This window comes from Numenius arquata, chromosome Z (genome assembly GCF_964106895.1).
Source record: "Numenius arquata chromosome Z, bNumArq3.hap1.1, whole genome shotgun sequence".
NCBI classification, from domain to species: Eukaryota; Metazoa; Chordata; class Aves; order Charadriiformes; family Scolopacidae; genus Numenius; species Numenius arquata.
In genome coordinates, this window is record NC_133616.1 from 85,425,241 (window position 1) to 85,449,367 (window position 24,127).

The 24,127-nt window shown below is 55.0% G+C and overlaps 1 protein-coding gene across 1 annotated transcript; it reads right to left on the reverse strand.

Moving 5' to 3' along the window:
• Positions 1 to 1,580: 1,580 nt before the first annotated feature.
• Positions 1,581 to 24,064, reverse strand: FBXO10 (F-box protein 10). Its single transcript, XM_074166725.1, has 10 exons — positions 23,480 to 24,064; positions 20,793 to 21,644; positions 18,493 to 18,642; positions 16,970 to 17,106; positions 8,697 to 8,767; positions 7,964 to 8,116; positions 6,384 to 6,659; positions 5,767 to 6,077; positions 3,134 to 3,325; positions 1,581 to 1,733 (listed from the first exon to the last, which is right to left on the reverse strand). Exons 1-10 carry the CDS (start codon positions 24,062 to 24,064, stop codon positions 1,581 to 1,583), a joined length of 2,880 nt encoding a protein of 959 aa, XP_074022826.1.
• Between the last annotated feature and the right edge of the window lie 63 nt (positions 24,065 to 24,127).

Sequence of the window (24,127 nt, forward strand, 5' to 3'; positions counted from 1 at the left end):
CCCACGGCTGTCTGGCCTGAAGGTGACCAGCAGCTCTCCCTGCTACTCCTCTGTCACCTGAGATCACTCCGGTGCTTCACTAGCATATGGATGGCATCTGTAGTCCTCTTGATCAGATGTCTGGCCACCAGATAAAAGGTTCTGTGAAATGGGAGTGGGCTCTTTCACAGCTGAGAGTGTGGGGCTCTGTTGGACAGTGTTGGGTTGGAGTCAGCTTCTCTTGCAGCATTGGCACATCATCCCACAGCTGGTTCCTCCATGGGCAGCAGCAGGGAGACTCTCAGCTTTTGCCAGTGCTGCCTTTCTGGAAATGATGAGCTCTAATTAACTTACAGGCAGACAAATGCACTCTTTGAGCAAAGCAAAATGCGAGGTCTGTGCTGTGCCAGGCAGCGGCTGCAGGTCGTGTACGTGCTTGGCAGCTTTGGGCTGTGTGCGGGGGGGGCGGCAAGGCCAGCGCAGCCCCTGACCATCCCTCAGCACCCACCGGGGCAGGGTGACAGTGAGCCCAGCTCCCCACAGTCCCAGGGTGGGGGGCACCCACACTCTCCTGAGCACCTCACAGACTCGGGGCCCATGGCCAGGGGTACAGCAGATGCTGCGGGTGCAGGGGAAAAGCATTCCGGGACTGTACAAGGCTCATTACAGCATGCCCAATGGGTGGAAACACAGGCATCAGCATGGTTTGGGGAGAACAAATGTGGGAAAACAGAGGCATAAGGGGATAAGAAGTGGCCCACTATGTGTAAAGAGATGGCTGGTGGCCAAGGACAGATGCTGGTCCAGCTGAGCCCTTGCATGACAAGTGCAGTCTGTCTTGACTGCTGATCAGCACCAGTTCTAAGGTCGGGGTGAGGTCTTTCCCTTCCTTGTGGGTGCCAGCATCAGTGGTGTGGGGGCATCTGTGTGGGGCAGTCAAGAGGTTTGGGAGCCCTGGCACTCTGTGTCTGTCTGCCTGACTCTTGGTGGGGGGAGGCTGTAGCCTTTAGGGGCTCATATGTCCTGGTGCCAGAAACTGGGAAGACTGGGAGCCTGGGGCAGCTGCTGGGCAGGAGCATCGGAGCCTGGCTGCTGGAGGGACCTGCACTGCAGGTACATTTGTCTGTGCATCCATCTGTCTGCCTTGGTCTGCATGCCCCTTCTGGGTCAGAATCAGCACAAACAGAAACAGCCAGACCACAGAGGATGCGTCAGTCTCTGAGCAACCCAGCACCAACAAAGCAACTTCAAAGCAAGGGATTCCCAAATAAATAATGCCACAGGAAGAGCAGTCCGGAGCTCAGGCTGGGGAGGCCTGGCCAGGCACACCCTGTGTCCCACCAGGAGAGAGTTTCATCTAAGGAGCTGCTCACTTGTAAATGATCCCAGCAGCGACCTCAGGGGGCAAAGAGGAAGACACTAATAAGCTGTTTTCCCACCTATTTTTTATTTAGTGAGGTGCCACTGAAGTTGCAAAATCCTTCATGAAAAGGGAGTACAGTCCAATGGGGGTGGCCCGTCCCTGAGCTGTGAGAGCTTCCCAGTGGCAGCTCTGGAGAAAAGACAGGCAGAGAGACCGGCAAAGAAACCTCCCTCCCTGGTCAAAGAATGGTGCAGAAGATGCTCCCGTGGTTGTGGCAGCCCCCGTCTACCCTGGTGGTTATGCTGGAAACCCTCTGACCAGCAGCCGCCGCGCAGGATACGTGGGCACCTCCTTCCAGGTGGGGCCGTGCTGGGGGGTTGATCAGCATGCACTCCACATCGAACCTGGGAAATGGAGAGACACCCCACACTGCCATGAGCGGGGTGAAACGGCACCTCCAGAGCAACCTTAGAAAGGCTCCCTTGAGGTTCACCCTTCAAGGAGGAGAGGGGCAGCCTGGAGCTGGCAGGCGTACAACGCTCACCAGGCAACGTCTGTTCCAAAACCCAGGTGGGACAGAAATGGTTGGAGAATTGAGGCAGAACATCTTGCTTTACTGCAAAAACTACTTTCTGTAATTTCACAGCCAACACCTCTGAGTGACTGCAGGTTCTGGGGGATGGGGCAAGAGTCTGCAGGAGATGGGACCTCCCACGAATTGCTTAAAGGGGGCCAGATTTGAAAACCTAATGGTGGAATTATGGTTCTACAGGCACCAGAGGAGGCACTGAGGGTCCTCTCCAGTGCACTTGAGTTTCATGCGATGGGAGTCTGGAGGACCAGGTGAGACCATCATCAGCCTGGGGGACCATGTCCTAACCTTACCCAGGAATGCAAGACTTCCAGTTTCACTGTGTCCTCTCCCACACCCTGGACCAAGATTTGTGACCCAGAGAGAAGAGTCAAGGTCAAATTTCCAGCTAAAGAGAACAATCCACTGAACACCCAGCCCTTGTACAGGTGATGGGGCTCTGGCTTTCCCTCCTCAGGTGTCTGCTGCAGAGTCCAGGTTTAGAGTGACCTGCTTTGAACAAGGTCTATAATGGTGAGAGTCACTGAGATCCAAGTGACAGATGGCAGCTAAGGAGAGCTTTGCAATACCTGTTAGAGGTCTGCAGCTACAGCCGTACCTCTGAAGACCATCAGAAGACACATTCTCTCACTGGCACAAAGACCAGGATAGCTAAATCACACCCAGTAGGAACAAGCACTCCAAGACCCATTTTCCATTCACCATTCACATTGCTTTGGAAACAAAAGCCTGGAGGTGGGATCTGGAGCCTGAAGCCACCCTCCTCCTTGCCAGCACAAAAGCACAATGGAGACGGGGGTGGCTCTGGCCTTTCCTCCTTCCTCCAACTCTCACGGAGGTCTACAGACATCCTGGGGCTGCAGGGACAGCCATGCAGAATGCAAACACAGCAGCCAGGCATCAAAGGCAGCGCTGTGCAGGACAATGAGCTGGCCCAGTCACAGGGCAGTTGCCCCCATGCTCAGAGACATCGTGAGGACCCACACTGGCCTGTCAAGGAATAATTTAAGCCCCTCAGTTGGCTTTAGAGATATCCCACAAGAAACCGCTTGACTCCCCTTGACTCGCAGTCCTCACCTGGTTCAACACACTTATGGGTCAGCAGGGATGGGAAGCTAGGCAGAGGAGCTACAAAGCAGAGCCCTCCAGCGCTTGCCTAACATGGGAGCACAACAGTGGCCCCAAGCTCACAACTGCACCCCGTGGTACCTTTTCTTGAAGGTGAGAATCACGTTGTTTTGGATGACGCAATCCTCTGCATTTGATATTGGTTGCAAAATGGATTTTTTGGATCTCCCCTGGAAAATGAGGTTTTCCTGCACCAGGCCTTTGGCTTCATCAAAGAGAGCAATCCCATAGTCACGAAAGGACTGGATCCTGTTCTTGGTCACCTGCAAAACAAGCTTTAGGTGGGATGGCCCAAGCAGAAGGACATTGTTCACGTGGCTCTCTGATCAACACAAAAGCAAACCATAAGCTCTTCCACAGGCTCCCCAGCACTCCCTGGGTTCAGAGTGGAGCTGCCATAGCCATGCACACACCAGCTTGCCCAAGGCCTCCCACACCGCACTGGTGGCCCCAGCTGGCAGCTCAGTGGTGTCAGTGCCAGATGCTTGCAAGCCTCCCTGCAGCTCGTACCCAACCCCCTGGTGAAACACAAACACAGATGCTGCTGAACATGAACCTGCTGCTGCTCCTTGCCCTCCAGGTTTCGAATGGCTGTACTTACAGGTTGTCACTGCTTTGTATATGAAAAAAAGTGCACTTAGGAGTCTCCTCTTCCCAAGAAACACAAGGCCACAACTCTCACTGTGCCATCATCTGGAAGATCAATTCAGTCCCTTCTCCTTCTTGGACCCACAGCAGCAGCTGCTGTGATGCTCCTCCCCACCCAGCACCATCTCACCACCAGGAACCTCTTGAGCTCACCACAACATCTCTGGTACCTCAACAGGGACCTGTACCCCCTGCTCTGCTCCCCAGATAAGCCCCACAACATGAACCCTGCCTGTGTGCTCCAGGACACTGGACAGCTGGGACCAGGGAAACTGCAGCAGTTTTTTGCTTCTGGTCCGGAGGACTATGTTTTCCTACAGGCATGGTTTTCAAAAGGAATCTGCAATCCCTGCAGGACTCATGCAGAGCATTTGTCTTGGCAGGGTTTTCTGTATAGTCCTTTTAGGGGTCCTTCACGATGACTTAAATTGCATTTATCTATCATTTTGATGCACAATGGCTCCACCTCAACAAAGAACAGAACAGAGGCAACCTTCAGCCCTGGGAACTGGCTAGATGCTGGAACACTGCATCCAACTTCCAAAAAATCTATTTCAGACACCAGCTACCCCCGTTCTTCAGCACAGCTCGTGCAGCCTGCAAATCTCTAACAGAGGCCCATGGGATCACCTGCTTGACTGTGCTGCTCAGTGAAATACAGGGGACAAGCCTGGGAGAAGATGGGCTTCGTTGAATATCATTGCACCAAAATGCACAGGATTCCCTCTGCTGCCCTGAGAGGTCTCCTATAAGCCATCTGTGAATCCACACAGGGAGAAATAATGACTGAGCTGTCCTTTACCAAGGTTTAAACATCAAACAGACGTGACAAGCCACCTGTGGATCACTGTCAAAGAGGATACAGCCTTAAGATGGGACTTGAAAATTTACTACTCTTTGGCACCAAGTGATGGCATGAGCTTGCACAAGCCCTTCCCTCATGCACTCAACCTGAAAATCTGCTGCTGCTGACACACCTCCTTCCACATTCCTGTCACTGGGGGCACTGGGCACTCTGGGGCAATATGGCCAGCTCCTTCCCGCTGCATGTGAGCGGTAATAGGCATGCACCAACAACGCAGAGGCTAGGGAAGATCTCACCTCCTCCTCCTGGGCCCTACAGAGTACCTCCAAACCTCTCTTGACAGGGGTTGGGAGATGACACGTTTCACTTTCTTCTGAGCAGTGCACTCTGTTTTTGCACTGCTGGCCTGATTAAAAACAAATGTTTACTTAATTCACACCTACATCTTCCCTCAAACAGTTCCTACCAACTTTGCTCCAGCCTATTCCTGATGACTGCCCACGAAAAACCTGGAGTTAAGGAGTGCTGGTGGAAGGGAGCTCTGGAGCAGGAGTATCTACAGCACTAGGTCAGGAAAGCCAAGGCTTTGTCCTGTCAAAGCTTGGAAACCCCTGAAGATGGTGACTCCACACCACTCTGTGACCTGTCCCAGGGCTACTCCACCCTCCAAGGCAAGAAGGTTTCCCCCAGTCTCCCACAGGGACCTCCCACAGTCCAGGGACCACCGCAACTTGTGCCATTGACCGTTGTTGTACTACCTGGCTCTGCTGAAAAGGCTTTGGCATTGACTGCCCTTCAGGTGGATATGGGCTGCTGCTAGATCCCCCTTGGCCTCCTCTTCACCAGACTGACTGAGCCCAGCTCCCTCTGCCTCATCTTATCAGTCATGCATCCCGGTAGCTCATGCCCATCCTGGTAGCTCTGCAATGGACCCTCTCCCTTTTCTCCACCTCCCTCTTGACCCTGAGATCCCACGCTGGATACCATTTCAGATGCAGCCTCCCAGTGGCAAAGGAGATGGTGACAACTTCCCTTGATCAACACACTTCTAATGTAGCCTGGAAATTACACCCCTCTAATAACAGGGTGGAGGATGAGATCCTGATTGTCTGCTCCTCATGCCAGGGAGTCCCTCCTGTCTTGCTGGTTTCTCCCTCATCCAGGGAGGGGGGCAGCAGCAGCAGGCTCTGCCTCTGCCCAGGCCACAGGGACATGCAGGCTGGTGTTCCCCCAGCTCTCTGGAGGACTCACCTTCATGTCTGCTGCCTGGAGCAGCTGAAGGCCACATCTGTGGTTGCCGATGATGTCATTCTCTGCAATGACACCCTCTCCCTTGGAGACAATGCCATGGCTGCTGTTCTCATAGATGCCATTGCCACACAGCTCCACCTGGCAGTTGGCCTCCACCAGCACGCCTCCCCGGCCGTTGCAGGAGATGTTGTTGTTTGCCAGGCGTGTCAGCTGGCTGCTCTGCAGCACGGCCACCCCACCATCGCCATTGCCATGAATGATGTTGGCGATGACGTTGAGCGCTTCGCTGCTCTTGACGTGCAGCCCAGCAGCTGCCACCAGAAAGAAGTTATCAGTTAGGAGCTTGCAGCCTCAGTCATAACAACCACAAATGTATTTCTATTTCTAAAAGCAACCCAGTTTTTTCCATCAAAATGTGTCTTTCTGACTGGGAGCTCAAGGACAAAATCCCACCCACACTCAGGTCTCAGCCCACCATTTGTCCAGGGTGCTCCTGGCCTAGTGGCAGCTGAGGAAGTCCCTGGCAGACCCCAGTGCTGGTGGGCCAGGACAACACACCATTCTGCATGCCAGCCCATCTCCTGCAGCCCAGGAAGAGCCCTGGGCCCTGAGCTCACCTCCGTTGTGGCTGATGCTGTTCAACTCCACCAGTGCAACGCTGATGGGACACCGGACAGTCAGGTACTCCTCCTCGCTGTCAGGGTCGTTGTCCCCACCGACACCCTCCCTCTCCTCCTGGAAGCTCTCGCTGCCCCCCTGACCCAGGGGGTAGTCACCAGCGTCGTCCTTGTGGCAGAACACCGCCACCCCGTAGATGCTGTTGTGGCTGATCTGGTTGTTGAGGAGGTGCGGGAGGCTGGAGGACATCATCCACACACCGCAGCCCTTGTTGCCTGCAGAGCGGGGTGGTGTAGCCCACCAAATCAGCAGTGCTTGGAGACCCCAGCCTGGGCCCAAAGCAGCTGGTAGTCCATGTGTGATGCAGGTGGGATGGAGGATATCCTCCTCTTTAAGCACACATGAAGGCTAACCCTTTGTGTCAGGGGCTTACAGAGCTGCTTTGGCCCTGACTTGGTGCTGCTTGGCCCACTCGAGTCCGTGAGCTCTGTGCCACCTTGACCCTCTCCCACACTGTCTATGCCCTGACCCCAGCTCAGGTCCCCTGGTCTAACCCATGCCATCCCAGGACTGTCTATGCCCTGAGCCCAGCTCAGATCCCCCGTCTACCAGGGGTAAACCCCCACTGGCCTGGGGCTCTGTGGGATGGCCAGGAACAGCCCTGTCCTCCAGCTTTGTTGCCAATGGGCACCCGCCGTGCTGGAAGCCCGTGCGCCCCAGTCTTTCCTCCTCCAGCACTGGGACTCTCTGGGGCCAGGGAGCACTGAGCTGGGTTTCCCCTCGGGGCCCAGGTGTCCTCTCCAGCATCTGTCACAGGCTGAGCTGCAGCTTCACCACCCCCAGGGTGGCTGAGGCCTACGGTCTCCCCGCTCCTGCCCCAGCCACTGCTGCTCCCTACTTCTGTACCTTACCCTACTGGCACTGCTTGCCACAAGCCTCCAGCATTACTAGCAGGACAGATGGACAGACAGATGCACACAAAGCCATGCTACATGACTGTCTGTGTCCCGTCTCTGTCCTAAACAGGACCACAGAGGAGCACAGCCCCCCACCCTGGACTCAGACCCACACCCTGGCAGCAGAGGGATCTCTGCAGCCACTCAAAAACCCTTTTAAAAAAGCTGTTTCCAATTTTCTGAGAAAATCACCTGGTGAATTTACCACCTGCCAGACATTAGACCAGTCGTTCTCAGACCCTCATCCTGTGGGGACCACGTGTCCTCTCTTGCAACCCTGTCCTGCATGACAGCCATGGTGCAAGGCTGGCTTCCCTTTCAGGGCTCAGCGGGAAGATCCTGCCCTCCGCTGGAGGCAAAGCGGTGGCCTCCTCAGCGGGGAGAGGACCCTGTGTGAGCCACGGCCTGGCAGTTCTGGTGGCACAACCCCTGGAGTGCCAGCACTGGGCTGGGCCTGCTGCGCTGCCGGCCAAGACTCCTGGGCACCCACCACCAGCCCCCTCCTGGGCACCCACCGCAGCTCCAGAGAACACTGGAGGCAGAGGGCACCCCTGCAAGCCCAAGAGGATGGGGGTACAGGGTAGAAGGCGAGAATCATTCTCCACCCAAGCTTGCTTCCTTACCGTAAATGACGTTTCCTTCGATGAGGCCCTTGCCGCGCTCGCCCACCACCACGCCATCCGAGTAGCCACAGGAGATGAGGTTGTTCCTGAGGATGGGGTCACCCCCATGGCGGATGTCCACCCCACCCCACTGGTTCTGACAAATGATGTTCCCTAGGGCCAGGCAGAGAGGACGAGGTGACCACACCGGCCTCCTGCCCACGGAAGAGCAAGGAGACCTGGTAAACCAAGTGCTGGCCCCACCAAAAAGCTCCCATTGCCTGCAGCAGAACCCGAACCTCAGGACCTTCCCAATTCCCCCATTCCCCTGGCAATGGACACCCATCATTAGCAGCTCCAGCAGCCACCACGTCCCTGTCCTCCGAGATACAGGGCAGAGTGGAAAACCACTCAGAGATTCCACGATAGTAGGAAAATATTGACAGCTTTAGCTTATAAACTGGGTGGCATGAGAGGGAAAAAGAGCAGTCCACGTGGCAGAAAGCTCTGGAGCACAGTTCCATGTCCCAGCTATGCCAGAGACAAAGGGAACAATAATTTGGAGGACACACTGTGCAAAGACATGCTCCCTCCTTCAACTGCAGAAATGCCAACTAGAAAATACAAACCTGGGGATTATTGCAGTAAAGTCACTCAAGAACCAAAATAAAACAAATTTTGGAATCAAACAAACATACAGGGGCTTAAAGACAGAAACAAACTGGGCAAAACAACACCATTTTCATTCCCATACCTGTAATTTGGCCTCTCCCATTCTCATTCACTGCTATTCCGGCAGCCAGTCCCTGGAAAATATGGTTCCCACTGAGGTAGGAGAAGAAAGGAAAGTTACCAGCAGCAGTGTGGCCTGCCACTGCAGGTCTCCACAGAGGTACCCATCTCCCCAGCTGGCTACTGGCTGCAGCCTGTTGCCTAGGGCCAGCAGGGAGAGCTGGGCAGAGCGAAGGGCAGTGGGAGGGATGCAGAGAAGGTACAAACAGGGAGAACCCAGAGAGAACAGCCTGCAGCCCAGCCTCTCGGCCCCCACCTGCGCCACAGCTATCCCCACCCTGAGATGGACTTTCCTTCTCCTCAGGATACCTCGTTCCTCCTCAAACCGCCTTGTGCCCCCGGCTCCCCTAGCACCTTGCAGAACCCGCGGAAGGCAGACCCTGCTGCCGGTAGCCATGGCCTCCTCCCTCATGGCAGACAGAGCGGGGCTCCAGCTGCAGACACATGCACACAAGTAAAAGTGCAGGACACAAAACATGTAGTGGCCAGACCCCACCTAAGACTCCCCCCTAGAGGAGTCTGTGAGGTTTATAGCCCATTTTCCCCATCCTCTCCACCCCGGGAGGAGGTGAGAGGTTTTACCAGCCATGGGGCTGCTGCCCCCAGAGGAGCCCTGAAGCCAGTGGGCAGGTGGTGATCATGGTCGATGGTAGGAAACATTGAACACGGTGGCAGCAGCAGAGGCAGCGCCGTGCATGGGAACAACGGCCTGGAGAGCACATGTGGGCCCCCATGCGCCTGACCAGAGGTGTCACCTGCTGTCCCCTGGGCTCCCACACAGGGAGCCTGTCAGGAGGAACAAAGCCCAAGAGCCCCAAGCCCACCACCAGCTCCTCCTCCACAACATGACAACATGAGGTGCTGCTGAGGGAGCCTGGGCAGAGCCACCACCACCCCCGTTCACCAAGCCTCCAGGTTATAAGAAGCCTCAAGGAGGGCAGGGTCCAGTCCCTGCCCACAGGGCACAGAGCGAGCACCTGGTGCTTGTCAGTGTGACCCGGCGGGTGCCTCAGCCGGCTGCAGTCTGTACGGCAGGGTGCTGAGCCTCTACCAGTGTACGAGGTAAATTCAATCCCTCTAAGTGGCCAGAGGACTAGGGGGCTCATCCCAACTGACCCTCGAGTCACAAGGTGTCAGTTGCTTGTAGAGCTCCAGCCATGGTTGCTACCCGGTCAAAGACTGTTGGAAAAGCTGTGGGCACCCAGACAGAGGCCCCACGCAAACATGTGGGCGTTCAGGCCTCTGGCTGCAGAGAGTGCTGGAGCCTGGCTCTTGCGATGGAGGGTAGAGGAGACAACACCTGTATCAGATGTGAACAGGTGAACGATCTGCTCGGCCTGGTGGCCAAACTGAAGGATGAAGTGGAGAGGCTGAGGAGTATCAGGGAGTGTGAGAGAGAGATTGACTGGTGGCCCCGCTCCCTGAGAGTAAGGGAACAGGTTGAGGCCCCACATAAATCAGAGAATCCCCTCCCCTCTTGTCACCAAGCAATAGGAGGAGAGCTCAGAGAAGAGGGGGAATGGAAACAGGTCCCTGCTCGGGGAAGCAGGCGAGCCCCCTCCTGGCCCCTCTCACCTCCCCAGTTACCCTTGCGGAACAGGTATGGAGTCCTGCAGGAGGTACTGGCTGTTGGAGAGGCGGATAGTACACCCAGGCTGGAGAAGTCAGATAGAACAAGTCACCATAGACCCGGCATCACTACTAGCTCCAAAAGGAAAAGCAGACGGGTCATTGTTGTGGGTGACTCTCTACTGAGGGGGGCACAGGGACCAATATGCTGCCCTGACCCACTTCACAGGGAAGCCTGCTGCCTCCCTGGAGCACGGGTTAGGGACATGTTGGAAAATCTTCCTGCCCTGGTAAACCACTCTGATTATTACCCCCTGTTAGTATTTCAGGTGGGTAGAAGGAGGCCAAAATCAATTAAAAGAGATTTTAAAGCCTTGGGACGGCTGCTTAAGGGATCAGGAACCCAAGTTGTGTTCTCCTCTATCCCTTCAGTGGCAACTATGAATGAGGAAATTAATAGGGAGAGGCAACAGGTCAACTTGTGGCTCCGGAACTGGTGTTATCGGCAGGGTTTTGGGTTTTTTGAGCATAGGCAGCTATACGAGACACCTGGCCTGCTGGTGGCAGGTGGGATGCACCTGTCCCAGAGGGGGAAAAGAATTTTGGGGCAGGAGTTAGCAGGGTTCATTGGTAGGGCTTTGAACTAGATATGAGGGGGGACGGGGAACTAACTGGGCCTGTCAGGATTAAACCCAAGGGAAGCATGCCAAGGCTTGAAGGATGCTGGGTTAGTGAGGACTCTCGCTCTGTCATTTCATTTGAGAAAAGGGATAGACATTTAGAAATTTCTGATTACAAACAATGAGAAAACCCTATCCTGAAAGGGGAAAAGGGTACTAGGCCAGGAGTTAACAAAGCTCATGGACAGAGCTTTAAACTAGAGGTGGAGGGGGGAGGGGATAAAACCAGGCCCACTGGTAATGAGTCTGGGGGTAAAGGGCCGAGGATGGGGGTGAGATCGGGAGCCCAGCTCAAGTGCATCTATGCTAACGCACGTAGCACGGGCAACAAACAGGATGAGCTGGAAGCCATGGCGCAGCAGGACAGCTATGACGTAGTCGCCATCACGGAAACATGGTGGGATGACAGTCATGACTGGAATACTGCAATGAGTGGCTATAAGCTCTTCAGAAGGAATAGGCAAGGAAGGAGAGGCGGGGGTGTGGCTCTGTACATTCGGGAGTGTTTTGACTGTATAGAGCTAGATTCCAGTGACGATGAAGTTGAGTGTTTGTGGGTAAGGATGAAGGGGAAGGCTAACAAGGGGGATTTTGTGTTGGGAGTCTGCTATAGTCTACCCAACCAGGATGAGCAGGTTGATGAAGTATTCTATAAGAGGCTGGCTGAAGTCTCGCAATCGCCAGCCCTTGTTCTGGTTGGGGACTTCAACCTACTGGATATCTGCTGGAAATATAACACTGCAGAGAGCAGGCAGTCTAGGAGGTTCCTTGAGTGTATGGAAGATAACTTCCTGACACAACTGGTAGGTGACCCTACCAGGGAAGGTGCCTCGCTAGACCTACTTTTCACAAACAAAGAAGGACTAGTGGGACATGTGGAGGTCGGAGGCCGTCTTGGTCTTAGCGATCATGAAATGGTCAAGTTTTCAATTCTTAGTGAGGTAAGGAAGGGGGTTAGCAAAACCTTCACCTTGGACTGCCGGAGGGCGGACTTTAGCCTGTTTAGAACCCTGGTTGGGAGGGTCCCTTGGGAGATAATCCTGCGGGGCAAAGGGGTCCAGGAAGGCTGGAAGCTCTTCAAGAAGGAAATCCTAAAGGCCCAGGAGCAGGCTGTTCCCATGAGGTGCAAAATTAAAGGGAGGGGAAAATGGCCGGCCTGGATGAACAAAGAGCTTTTGATGGGACTTAGGGAAAAAAAGGAAGGTTTATCACCTTTGGAAGAAAGGACAAGCAACTCAGGAAGAGATAGAGATCATGTTAGGTTATACAGAGAAAAAATTAGGAAGTCAAAAGCCCAGCTGGAACTCAACCTGGCCATTAATATAAGGGACAACAAAAGAAGTTTTGGTAAATACGTCAACAAAAAGAGAGTCGGGGAGAATCTCCATCCCCTCCTGGATGAGGGGGGGAACATTGCGACCAAGGACGAGGAGAAGGCTGAGATACTTAATGCCTTCTTTGCCTCTGTCTTCAATAGTCTGACCAGCTACCCCCAGGGTGTTCAGCCTCCTGAGCTGGAAGATAAGGATGGAGAGCAGAACAACCTCCCTGTAATCCAGGAGGAAGTAGTTAATGATTTGCTTATGCACCTGGACACGCATAAGTCCATGGGGCCGGATGGGATTCACCCAAGGGTACTCAGAGAGCTGGCAGGAGAGCTCACCAAGCCACTCTCCATTATCTATCAACAATCCTGGTCAACAGGAGAGGTACCAGATGACTGGAGGGTGGCCAATGTGACACCCATCTACAAGGGCTGGAAGGAGGATCCGGGAAACTATAGGCCTGTCAGTCTGACCTCGGTACCGGGAAAGATCATGGAGAGGATCATCTTGAGTGAGCTCTCACGGCAAGTGCAGGGCAGCCAAGGGATCAGGGCCAGCCAGCATGGATTTATGAAAGGGAGGTCCTGCTTAACCAACTTGATCTCTTTCTATGACCATGTGACCCGCCTTCTCTATGTGGGGAAGGCTGTGGACATTGTCTACCTGGACTTTGGTAAGGCCTTTGACACCGTCCCCCACAGCGTTCTCCTGGAGAAGCTGGCGAATCATGGCATAGACAAGTGTCCTCTTCACTGGGTAAAAAACTGGCTGGATGGCCGTGCCCAGAGAGTTGTGATTAATGGGGTGAAATCCAGTTGGCGGCCGGTCACCAGTGGTGTCCCTCAGGGCTCAGTTTTGGGGCCAGTCTTGTTTAATATCTTTACTGATGATCTGGATAAGGGGATTGAGTGCACCCTCAGTAAGTTTGGAGATGACACCAAACTAGGTGGGAGTGTTGATCTGCTTGAGGGTTGGAAGGCTCTACAGAGGGACCTGGACAGGCTGGATCAATGGGCCAAGGCCAATGGGATGAGGTTTAATAAGGCCAAGTGCCGGGTCCTGCATTTCGGTCACAACAACCCCAGGCAACGCCACAGGCTTGGGGAAGAGTGGCTGGAAAGCTGCCCAGCAGAAAAGGACCTGGGGGTGTTGGTGAACAGCCGGCTTAACATGAGCCAGCAGTGTGCCCAGGTGGCCAAGAAGGCCAATGACATCCTAGCCTGTATCAGGAATAGCGTGGCCAGCAAGAGTACGGAAGTGATGGTGCCTCTGTACTGGGCACTGGTGAGGCCTCACCTCGAGTGCTGTGTTTAGTTCTGGGCCCCTCCCTACAGGAAGGACATTGAGCTGCTGGAGCGTGTCCAGAGGAGAGCCACCAAGCTGGTGAGGGGTCTAGAGAACAAGTCATACGAGGAGAGGCTGAAGGAACTGGGCATGTTTAGTTTGGAGAAGACTACAACTAGTCTTGGAGAAGACTACTACTACTTTTCCCTCTACAACTCCCTGAAAAGAGGCTGTGGAGAGGTGGGTGTTGGCCTCTTCTCCCAAGGGAATAATGACAGGACCAGAGGAAATGGTCTAACGTTGCGGCAGGGGAGGATTAGTTTAGATATTAGGAAGAATTACTTTACTGAGAGAGGGGCCAGGCACTGGAACAGCGTGCCCAGGGAGGTGGTGGAGTTGCCATCCCTGGAGGTATTTAAGAAACGTGTAGACATGGCACTTCAGGGCATGCTCTAGTGCCCGAGATTGTTGGTTTGTGTCTGTTTGTGGGTAGGGTGGTGTGTGGTTGTGGGCATTTGTTTTGGTTTGGTTTTGGTGTTTGGTGTTCTGGGATTTTGGGTTTTTTTTTTTTTGGTTTTGGTGGTTTTGTTTGTTTTTGGTTTTTTTTTTTTGTTTTTTTTTTTGTTTTTTTTTTTTTTTTTTTTGTTGGTTGGACTCGATGATCTCAAAGGTCCCATCCAACCAAAAATATTCTGTGATTCTATGACCCCGAATCTCTGGCCTGCTGCTGAGGTTCAGAGCAGGAGAGCAACCAGGTTGGTCACAAAGGAAAAGCACCAGCCATGCACAAAGCCTGGCACAGACCCTGCCCCAGCATCCACTGGGGACAGCTCTGCTCCCCCCAGGCTGCGAAGGGAGTGGAGGAGCTTCTGCAGCATCGAGCTGGGGTGGGAAAGCAGCACTGGGGACACGCCGTCGCCAGCAACACCATCACCAGCACTGGCTGGGCTAGAGGGGTGGGCACAGCACCTCGTGCTGCTGTCCCCCTGCCAGGGACGAAGGCAGGCAGAGCAGGGACTACCCCCGCTCGGGTGTCTATGCCTCTGCTGTCCTTGGCTATCCCAGTGGGGGCCACACCACCTCACTCGGGGATAGTGCCTCTGCTGTCCTTGCATGGTGGCCCCTCCACTCGCAGCTGCCAGCTGGGGGCCGGCCACTCGCCCTGGCAGGGGAGGGAAGCCCCCGCCGCCCCACAGAGCAACCAGGCTGTCAGCAGTGCCCAGAGGATGGGAAGGTGCTGGAGGACCTGGTGTAACACTCACGCCTGCCTCTAGAAAGAGGGAGCAGGTGAGAAGAGTGCACAAGGAGCCCGTGCTTGAAGTCCATTCTTGCACCAGCAGCTGCGAGGGTGAGGAGGGGGAGAAGCCAGGACACCATCCCAGAAGCAATCCCCCAGGAACACAAGGGGAGTACTCGCAGCTGCCCAAGTCCCAGCGCTGCAGGTCAGTGCCCTCCAGGGCTGCTCTCACCAGCTCAGGGGAGCCAGCAATGGCCTTGCACCACCAGGCACCATCACACTTGGCACCTTCCACAGAATCACAGAACCACAGAATTGTCCAGTTTGGAAGGGACCTTTCAGATCATCAAGTCCAGCCATCAACCCAACACTGACAAAACCATTGCTAACCCATGTCCCTCAGCGCCATGTCTGCCCGGCTTTTAAATACCTCCAGGGATGGCGACTCCACCACTGCCCTGGGAAGCCTGTTCCTTCCAGCCTCAGCCTCAGCACAGTGGGGACACGGTCTTACCCAGTTTTTTAGCTGCCGCAGAAGGTACCTCTGCCTGGAATATGTACATGTCCAAGGGGCAGTATCATACTTAAAAATGGTACCTGGCACCCACATTGCCAGCACACTTCTGCAAAGGACACCTACCTGCTTTCTGCACAGAGTCCCTCACAACACCCCACCAAAACCTGTCCCCCAGCCAGGCAGCAACACAGGATGGAGATGGGCTTGCAGCTCTCAGAAATGAGCAAAACATTATTCTGTTTCCAGCTGTGGAAAAGGCACCCAGTAAAGGTCATTACTCCTACCATAATCATCCCCCCTCTGCCAGTCCTGCCAGCCTGCAGCAGCACACGCCATCCTTCAGTGAGAGCCAGCCATGCCCATGGCCCTGCTGAGCCCTATGCTCCACACAGCTGTACATGGCACCAGGGGGCCAGTGCCAGCACATGCCATCTCAGCTGCCACCAGAGCCCACCTCAAGCCGGTGCAGAGGAAGGCAGCACAGGGCAGCATGCAAGAGAAGAGCAGAGGATCTCCTCCAAAATGGGCGGCTGGTCTAGAGAAACACCGAGCTTCCTCCCTGCCTCGTCCCCATCATCTCTTCTGTGCCAGCAAGCACGGACAGTCATACGCCAGCCACAAGGTGCAAGCGGGGGTTGCAAACCATGTTGTGAGAAAGTAGGGAGGGCAGGATATCTAGCAAGTCTCTCCATCCCGCAGCGTGTTTCCTCTGTGCTGCTGGGCCCTGCCACTACAACATCACTCCTCTCAGAAATCAATCTCTCTCTGAGAGACCACTTGCTGGAAATCCCAGCCCTGACCCCTGTGTTTTCAGGGCTGGTACATCTGGTGCAGACTTCTCCCCAGGTCCCAGCCTAGACCAAGTGCCTCAGTAGAGATGCCTGCAAGAAGTCGCTTTCATTAGGTCTGCAGGACTCGAGGCTGAAGCACTGTTAAGTACCAGCACTTCCAGCACAAATACTCACATTCTAGCTATGGGGCTGACCAAGGGCAACCATTTTCCTCCCTTTGTGCCCCACGCTGCTCTACAGCTCCACGGTGAGTTGTCACAGGCCTGTTCCTTGTCACCCGCAGGCACAGTGAGAGGTGGGAAGGGGCAGCAGTACAGAGGAGATAGCCCCCTTATCAGTAACCAATGCCGCGCTCCAGCCGCCATCTCATTTCTGGGTTCAATGCTACCAGCTGATACCACCAGGTAAAGCTGATGGCATTGACCTGAAGAAAGCTTGCCAGACACCAGTACTAACATCTAAACCAAATGGTATTAGCACACACAAGTCAGCAGCTCCAGGTGTTTAAAGCAGAAAGGTGAATGGGAGTAACAATGATTGGAGTGCTGAGCTCCGTTTCTCCTTTTCCTGCAAAAAGCACCATGAAATGTGTGAGTTGTTCATCTTGAACAAAGCCCGTGTCTTCCTCAGATCCAGGGGGAAACCCAGGACTGGCACTTGGCAAAGACCTAGGTGCGGCAAGTGGATAGAGGGAAGTCACAGAAAGGCACTAGTACAGCATGGTCCTATTTCTGCTCTACGCTGGGGATAGAAAAAAAGAGAAGAAAACTGTGCACAGCGGGAGGAATAATTCTTAAGAGAAGGAGAGAGAGGTCAGTGCTAGCTAACATACCTCACAGCAGGGTTTCCATTGTACAGAATATAAATGCCAGCTTCTTTATTCCCATAGATCTGATTGCTACGGATGATGCCTTTTCCGTTGCCAACGACGACAATGCCTGAGCGAAGGCCACTGTGTATCTTATTGCACTATGGTTTTATTTTTGCACATGTAGAGAGAATAAAAGCAAAAGGAAGGAAGGTCACTCACAAAAGTGAGCAAGAGGAGACAGCAACCACAGAGAAAAGCAACATCTCCCAACCCTGCTGAGGAAAAGGGCAGAAGGGTAATTAATCCAGCTGCCAAGAAATCACTCTCAAATGGTAAAGGCACACTTAACTTTTATCTTTCTTTGGGGTTCTAGTATACAATGCCCAATATTCCTTCCCATTGTGCCTGCAGCCTATTTCTCCAGCAGCTCCTGCTGCCATCTCTGAGGGCTGCCCTGGACTGGGTGATGCTTTATTCCCCGCAGCATGTCTGACACTGGGCAGGGCTGGTGGGGCGGCGAGTCCAACACCTCCTCACAGCCACCAAGAGGAAAAGACCCTCGGTGGCTCCCCACAGGAGCTGAAGGAAGGAGTCCACGCAGGGCGCTCGGCATTACAGTGTGGCGCCTTTTCTCAAGCTGCAAGACAGTGCTTTGCACAGCCTGAACGGCCACCGTCAACAGCCACACGCTGCTTCTCTCTACAGGGGCCAACATCTCCTGAGAGGGCAGGAGCACACTGGGACCCTCTGAGCAGGACATCAGTCCCAGCCAGTGTCTCACAGAGTGGCAGGGTAGGAATCACCAAACCAGGCAAAGCAGCAAACAGCAGCTCAAAGCTGCAACCAAGACACAGCCCACAACCCCATGGCTGAACTGCCACCTCCTCCTCCACGGGGCTGCAACTCTGTCTGCCCCATCTCCTGTGCAGAGCTCACACGGGGAGCTCGATGCAACCACAGGGTCACTCGGATGCAGTTTGCATCGACCTTTCTGCCTCCCCCAGCATGGTGAGGCCCCGGTTCCTTCAAGGATAACTACAGACACAGCATTCAGCGAACAGGGACAAGATTGCCCTTGTCTGTGTCTCCCACTGCAGAGCTGGGGACACTACTGATTGGGAGGAAAAGCAATGGCACTGGAGAGCAAGCTGCTGCTCCCCTCTGCCCCAGGCCAGCAGAGAGCTGAGACCCCTCCACCAGCTCCCAAGGTAAACATGAATTCCAGTGGGGGAGAAGCAACTTACAGTGCAGTGCCAATTTACTACCTTGCTTGCACAAGTTCACTCACTACACAGGGGAACATCCCCCTACCCTCCCCTCAACAGACAGCAATTTTAAGACACACGCTACCAAATAGAGCAGGAGACCATCACTGTGCCTTGCCCTCTGGGTTAGCTAAAACCTAAGGAACAGGCTGAAGGGAAAAGCTAACAGAAAGGTCCGTGTTTTCTGTACTGGGAGATGGATCCCTGCTGCCCCTCAGAGAGAAAGAGCATGTGAGAGAGGGAGTGCGCTGCCTCCAGCACAGCCTAGAGGGTACGTACCAGAACAAGGGGGTTGGCTCCCTTACGGATGTCCACTCCGGCCTCGCAGTTCGAATGAATGTTGTTGTCTGCAATCAGGCCTCCTGCCGACAGGCGCAGGAATACCCCCGATGCTTTGCAATGGTGGATGTCATTCCTCAGCATGGTAACCTGCAGGGAAGAGGAGAAGTACCTGTAGCTGTAGTTAGAAGGAGGAGGAAGAGGACATGACCACAGGGTATAGCTCTCCCTTCTGCAGCTTCTGTGTATCTATCTCTCTGCCTGTTCCACAGCCCAGGGTGTGCCAGGCAAACAGCCCAGCCGAAAGGATGATCAGTGCATGCAGAAAAGTGCTACGGTTAAGCCTGTTGGGCACTACCCATTGGCACAGGTCTGCTTGGGGACGGGGACCCGCAGCGCTTGGTGTGGTGCAGCCAGAGCAAAGATACTCTCTAGGCCTGACACATCCCTCTGCTTGACAAAGCCCATACTCAGCTGTGCCCAATGGCTGCCTCATTCACTGCATTGTGCTCACGCATCATCAGTGCAGCGGGTGACCATTCCCCACCCCATCCTGACGCCGCTCGTGCTACAACGGACCTGCCCTGTCCCAGCGCCGCCGGCAGCAGGCTGCCTGCCAGCTCCGCTGCTCGGGGCTGCTGGCAGGTGACACTCCAGTGCCACAGGGCCTCCCGGGCCAGCGCCACTGCCACACGCTCAGCACCTGACCTGCCTGTCGTCTTGGCCTTCAGAAAAGAGATCCTGCCGTTGGGGGGCAGAAATGGCCTAGCCACCAAACAGGCCACTAACACCACTCATAACAATCTCGTTTCCTCTAAGCACATAAGTAGTGATTTACACAGGAGCAATCTTTAATACTTTCCAGCCAAGCAAAATCATGTCTTAAATCCATGTCTTATGAGTACTAAGAAATAATCTACAAACTGCCTTTGCATATCCCACTTCAATGAGCCACACAGATCAGAAGGTAATTAAATTATACTTCCTTTTATTTGGTCATTCCAGGAAGATGCTTCATTCAATCAATCTCTCGACTACACGTGGAGCTCAGCAGGGCTTGACAGCTGCCTGTCTCCATCACTCACATTTGGCTGCCCGGGGAGGGAGCTGCAGAGGTGAGAAAGGCAGGCACCCGCTTCGGCTGGTCCCACAGACCAGACCCGGCTGGGACTGGCCAGCACAGGGACACCAAGCCCTTGCCAGCTCCACCATGCCCCTGCTCTGCCTTACACCTTGGCCCATTCCATGGCCAAGCATTTCGCTATCTCCCATCATCGCCTGGTGCTCTGACACCCACCTCTTGACATGAGTCTCTGGGCTAATCCCGAGCCCAGCAGCTCAGAGAGGCTGAGCACACAGCGGAGCTGCTTGAGGTGCCTCTCCTCCCTCCTGCCGCTGTTCTGCATCCACGGGAGAGCACCTCTGGTACGGGTACACCTTGGAAAGAAAGGAGCCGTCCCCCACTGCTGAGAAGCAAAGCATTTCTGTGGGGCACAGGCCACCATGCTCTGCAGCCCTTCTGCAGGGACTGCAGATGGGGAGACAGCACCATCACACCTTTCCCAGAACCAGGTGGAAAAACATTCCCCTTCCTCCCCCTGCACAAAACTTTTATTTGCAGTCTTTAAAAGTGATCGACTGAAAAATGGGCCCAAATCCTGGGCTGCCCTGACCAAGCAGTGGGGATGGTCTTGCTCTGGGCAGGTAGGCTGGAGAAGAGCCTCCTGAGCGCCCCAACACAGCCAGCACTGGGAATTTTGGCAATGTGATTCTCACCTGTCCTTGCTGCCATGGTCCTGCCTGAAGAGTAGCACAGGTACAGAGGCAGAGACCTCTGCTAGATGATGCTGTGCTGAGAGAAAACCTCAGCTCAGCCTTCAACCCATGTCCCTGGGTAAAATCTCTCCTCAGACCCCATCTCTACCTGCGGCAGGCACCCACCCTGCAGGCTCTCCTGAAGCTGCCATGGCAAGGGGCAAGACTGGGGGCTGAGATCACAGTCCCCAAGCCCCTGCATTCATGGTATGGGCTGTGCTGGGAGCAGCAGAGGTGATGATAACCAGCAGCACTTTTACAGGGTGAGAGTTTAATTTACAGGTAGAGCTGGCCTGACTACAAAACCTCAACATGCCACCAAGTTAATGCCTACCATTGCAATTGCAAGGTTATTGCATGCAGAAAGCAGGCGGCTGCAAGTGACCTGCCTTTCGTTTGGGCTGGTTAACCCAAGCCATGCATAGGAAAGGAGCTGGTGGAGCAGGAGGGAGAGGGAAGAGGGCTTGCAGCAGCCTTCACAGCACCTTACTGCTCTGTATGCAGCGTACTGCGTAGGTCAGATCCCTGAAGATGCTTCCTTCCACTTTTGCTTGCCCTCGTGAATAAATGAATATTCCTCCCTTCCCGTTCCTGAAAAGGCACTGTCGGATGATGCAGCCTTGCAGAGAGCTGGCCAAAGACTGGGCCTCCTTGTCCTGCTGCAGCTCCTGCTGCAGAGACTTGAGCTTAAGGTCCCTCTGAAGAGTGTACAGTCTGTTGCTTTGAAGCCTGCTGTCCGTAATGTCAGCAAGCGTGTGACTCAGGCTGTGGGCTTGACAGGGCAGTTTGTATGTAGCCTGAGCATCCTCTTCATCATCACTGCGTAGTTCACTGTCACTGGAGTTTGAGTCGAGGGCCGGGTACTCCTCCTCCTCCTTTTCTGCTTGCAGGTTCTCTCCAAACTCAGTGTCCTCCTGGGTTGAGCCAACCAGGGCTTGAGGATCCGCAGCAGAGAAGAAACTGCTTCGTTCTTCCCCTACCACAATCTCACACGTTCTCACTGGCCCCAGCTGCGATTCCCCCCAGCCATCCCACTTGGCCACGGGGCAGCCAGCTGGGTCGGGCTCCCGCATGGACATTGCACAGGACTTGGCCAGCACAGCCAGCTGCCTGCAGGCCCAGTTACGGTCAGAGCTCGGGCAGCCCTCCACAGTTACAGAAGCGTTCTCGCTGCCAGTGAATTCACAGTGCTCCAGGATGCAGAGGGCCACACTGCGGACGTGGATGCTGGACTGGCTGAAGGTGCAGAACTTCACCTGGCAGGTCCCCGGCGCATGGATCTGCAACTGCCCACTTTCAAAGCTGCAATTGTCGAACTGGACATAGCCTGAGGTTGTCTGGAGAGTAAGCACAAGGCAAGATCATTGCACAAAGCAAGAAAAAGTAGTCCTGGAAGCATCACGAAGTCCTTCCAGAGCAAACAAGCTCACACATGCAAACACAACATGTGTTCAGATGTCACCAGCACAACAAGCTCACAGAGGTACAGACACAGGGCTGCAAGCTGCCTTAGCAAGTACTTTGCACCTACTGGGTTCTTCCCTGCTGGCAACGTTTCCTTAACTTAGAATCACAGAATTACAGAATGGTTTAGGTTGGAAGGGACCTTAAAGCCCCCCCAGTGACACCCCCTGCCCTGGGCAGGGACACCTCCCACCAGACCAGGTTGCTCCAAGCCCCCTCCAACCTGGCCTTGAACCCCTCCAGGGATGGGGCAGCCCCAGCTTCTATGGGCAACCTGGGCCAGGCTCTCACCACCCTCACAGCAAAGTTGTTCTTCCCCAGATCTCATCTCAATCTCCCCTCTTTCAGTGTCAAACCTTTCCCCCTCGTCCTATGGCTCCCCTCCCTGATCAAGAGTCCCTCCCCAGTTTTCCAGGAGCTCCTTTAGGGACTGGAAGGGCCCTAAGGGTCTCCCCAGAGCCTTCTCTTCTCCAGGCTGAACCCCCCCAACTCTCTCAGCCTGTCCTCACAGCAGAGGGGCTCCAGCCCCCTGATCATCTTTGTGGCCTCCTCTGGCTCTGCTTCAACAGGTCCATGTCCTTCTGATGTTGGTGGCCCCAGAGCTGGAGGCAGCACTGCAGGGTTCTCCCCAGAGCAGAGGGGCAGAATCCCCCGCCCTTGCCCTGCTGGCCACACTGCTGGGGATTCAGCCCAGGATGCAGGGTGCTTTCTGGGCTGCCAGTGCATGTTGCTGGAGTGTGTTGAGCTTCTCATCAACCAACACCCCCAAGTCCTTCTCTTCAGGGCTGCTCTCCAGCCATTCTATGCCCAGTCTGTATTTGCGTTGGGGATTGCCCCAACCCATGTGCAGGACCCTGCACTTGACCTGGTTGAACTTCATGAGGTTCACATGGTCCCACCTCTCCAGCCCGTCCAGGTCCCTCTGGATGCCATCCCTTCCCTCCAGCGTGTCAACCACACCACACACCTTGGTGTTGTCGGCAAACATGCTGAGGGTGCCCTCAATCTCAACATCCATGTCACCTACAAAGATGTTAAACAGCACTGGTCTCAGTACTGACTCCTGAGGAACGGCACTCATCACTGCCCACCATGACAACTTCCCTGCCACAACACAGCTTTGCAGTCTCAGCAAGGCCCAGCACAGGAGCCTCCCAGGCGCAGGAGCAGACGGGGTCTAGATGTGCCAAGATCACGAAACCTTAGCAGCGCTCCCTGCACAGAACAGTTTGCAGCCTTCAGAGATGTGTATCTGCCAGCTGGCACCACTAATGCACTCAGGGGCTTACTGGGTGAAGCAGCAGGTAAGATGGCATCAAACACCGCCTGGTTGGCCTGGAGAGCTACAACTGTCCCTGAGCCATTACCATACCTGGTGGAAGGACCCTGCACCCACTGTCCGTCAAGCGCAAAGCAGAACAGATTAAAATTTGTGCCATACTGCTGCACAGGCGTTACGTTGTGTCACTGCAGCAGGAGAGACACCATCAGTTCCTTGTTTCCTGGCTGTGGTCTCCCACCTGACCTGCTGGTTCTTGCAGAACTGTGAGCCATCCCTACCACGGCCTTCCCGCTGTGCTAGTGCACGCACATGGCAATTTATGGGCAGCCAGGATGATTGTCACGGCCAAATATCTCTCTCCTGCACAGGCAGGGCAAGTCTCTGCTCACCTACAGAGAAGGCCATCCCCACTACCCCAGGCCTCACCTTGTAGAGCAGGGGGGTGAAGCGGGCCGGCATGAGGACCACGTTGCAGAGGCGGGCAGTGGGGCAGTGCTGGTCAATGCTGGCCAGCAGCGCCACATCCCCCAACACACCCTCGCCTACCACCTCCACCGGCACCTTCAGCAGCACCTCACTCTGCTCCTCGTGCACGCCGGGCAGCAGCACCAGCTGGTCGTAGGGGCTGGCAGCGGCCAGGGCAGCCCGGAGGCTGCCGAACTCGCCCCCTGCGCCCACACAGAGCCGGCGCCTGCCCTTCCGCCGGCGGAAAAGGGAGAGGCAGTTGGAGGAGTCCAGCTCCGGTGTGGTTTTGGTCCAGGTTTTGGAGGCCAGGTAGTGCTGTTTGAAGGCCTCTCTCCAGGATGGTGGCTCCACACCGGGCCGGTTGGGCCAGTTGGGGTGCCTGTGCTGCAGGCAGCCCAGGCAGAGCTGCCGCCATCGCGTCCTGTCCAGGCTGAGGATGAGCTCACTCCAGGCCCTGCAGACCAGGCTGCAGCGGCCCAGGTCAGGCAGGCGCAGGTAGGAGAAGATGAGCTGCCACAGCTCCACCGGCAGAACACCAACCTCCATCAGCACCTGTGGAGGACAGGACACAGCGTCAGCGGGGAGCCTGGGGAGCCGCTGGGCATAGGG

Bases quoted from the DNA above. Each gene is read 5' to 3' on its own strand.
- FBXO10 (XM_074166725.1), bottom strand. From the start codon at position 24,064: ATGGAGGTTGGTGTTCTGCCGGTGGAGCTGTGGCAGCTCATCTTCTCC. The intron at 18,643-20,792 runs GTGCTGTGAAGG...TCTTCCCTGCAG, and splicing joins GCTGCATACAGAGCAGTAAG to GTTACCATGCTGAGGAATGA. The intron at 1,734-3,133 runs GTGCAGTTGTGA...TTCGATGTGGAG, and splicing joins TCAAGAAAAGGTACCACGGG to TGCATGCTGATCAACCCCCC.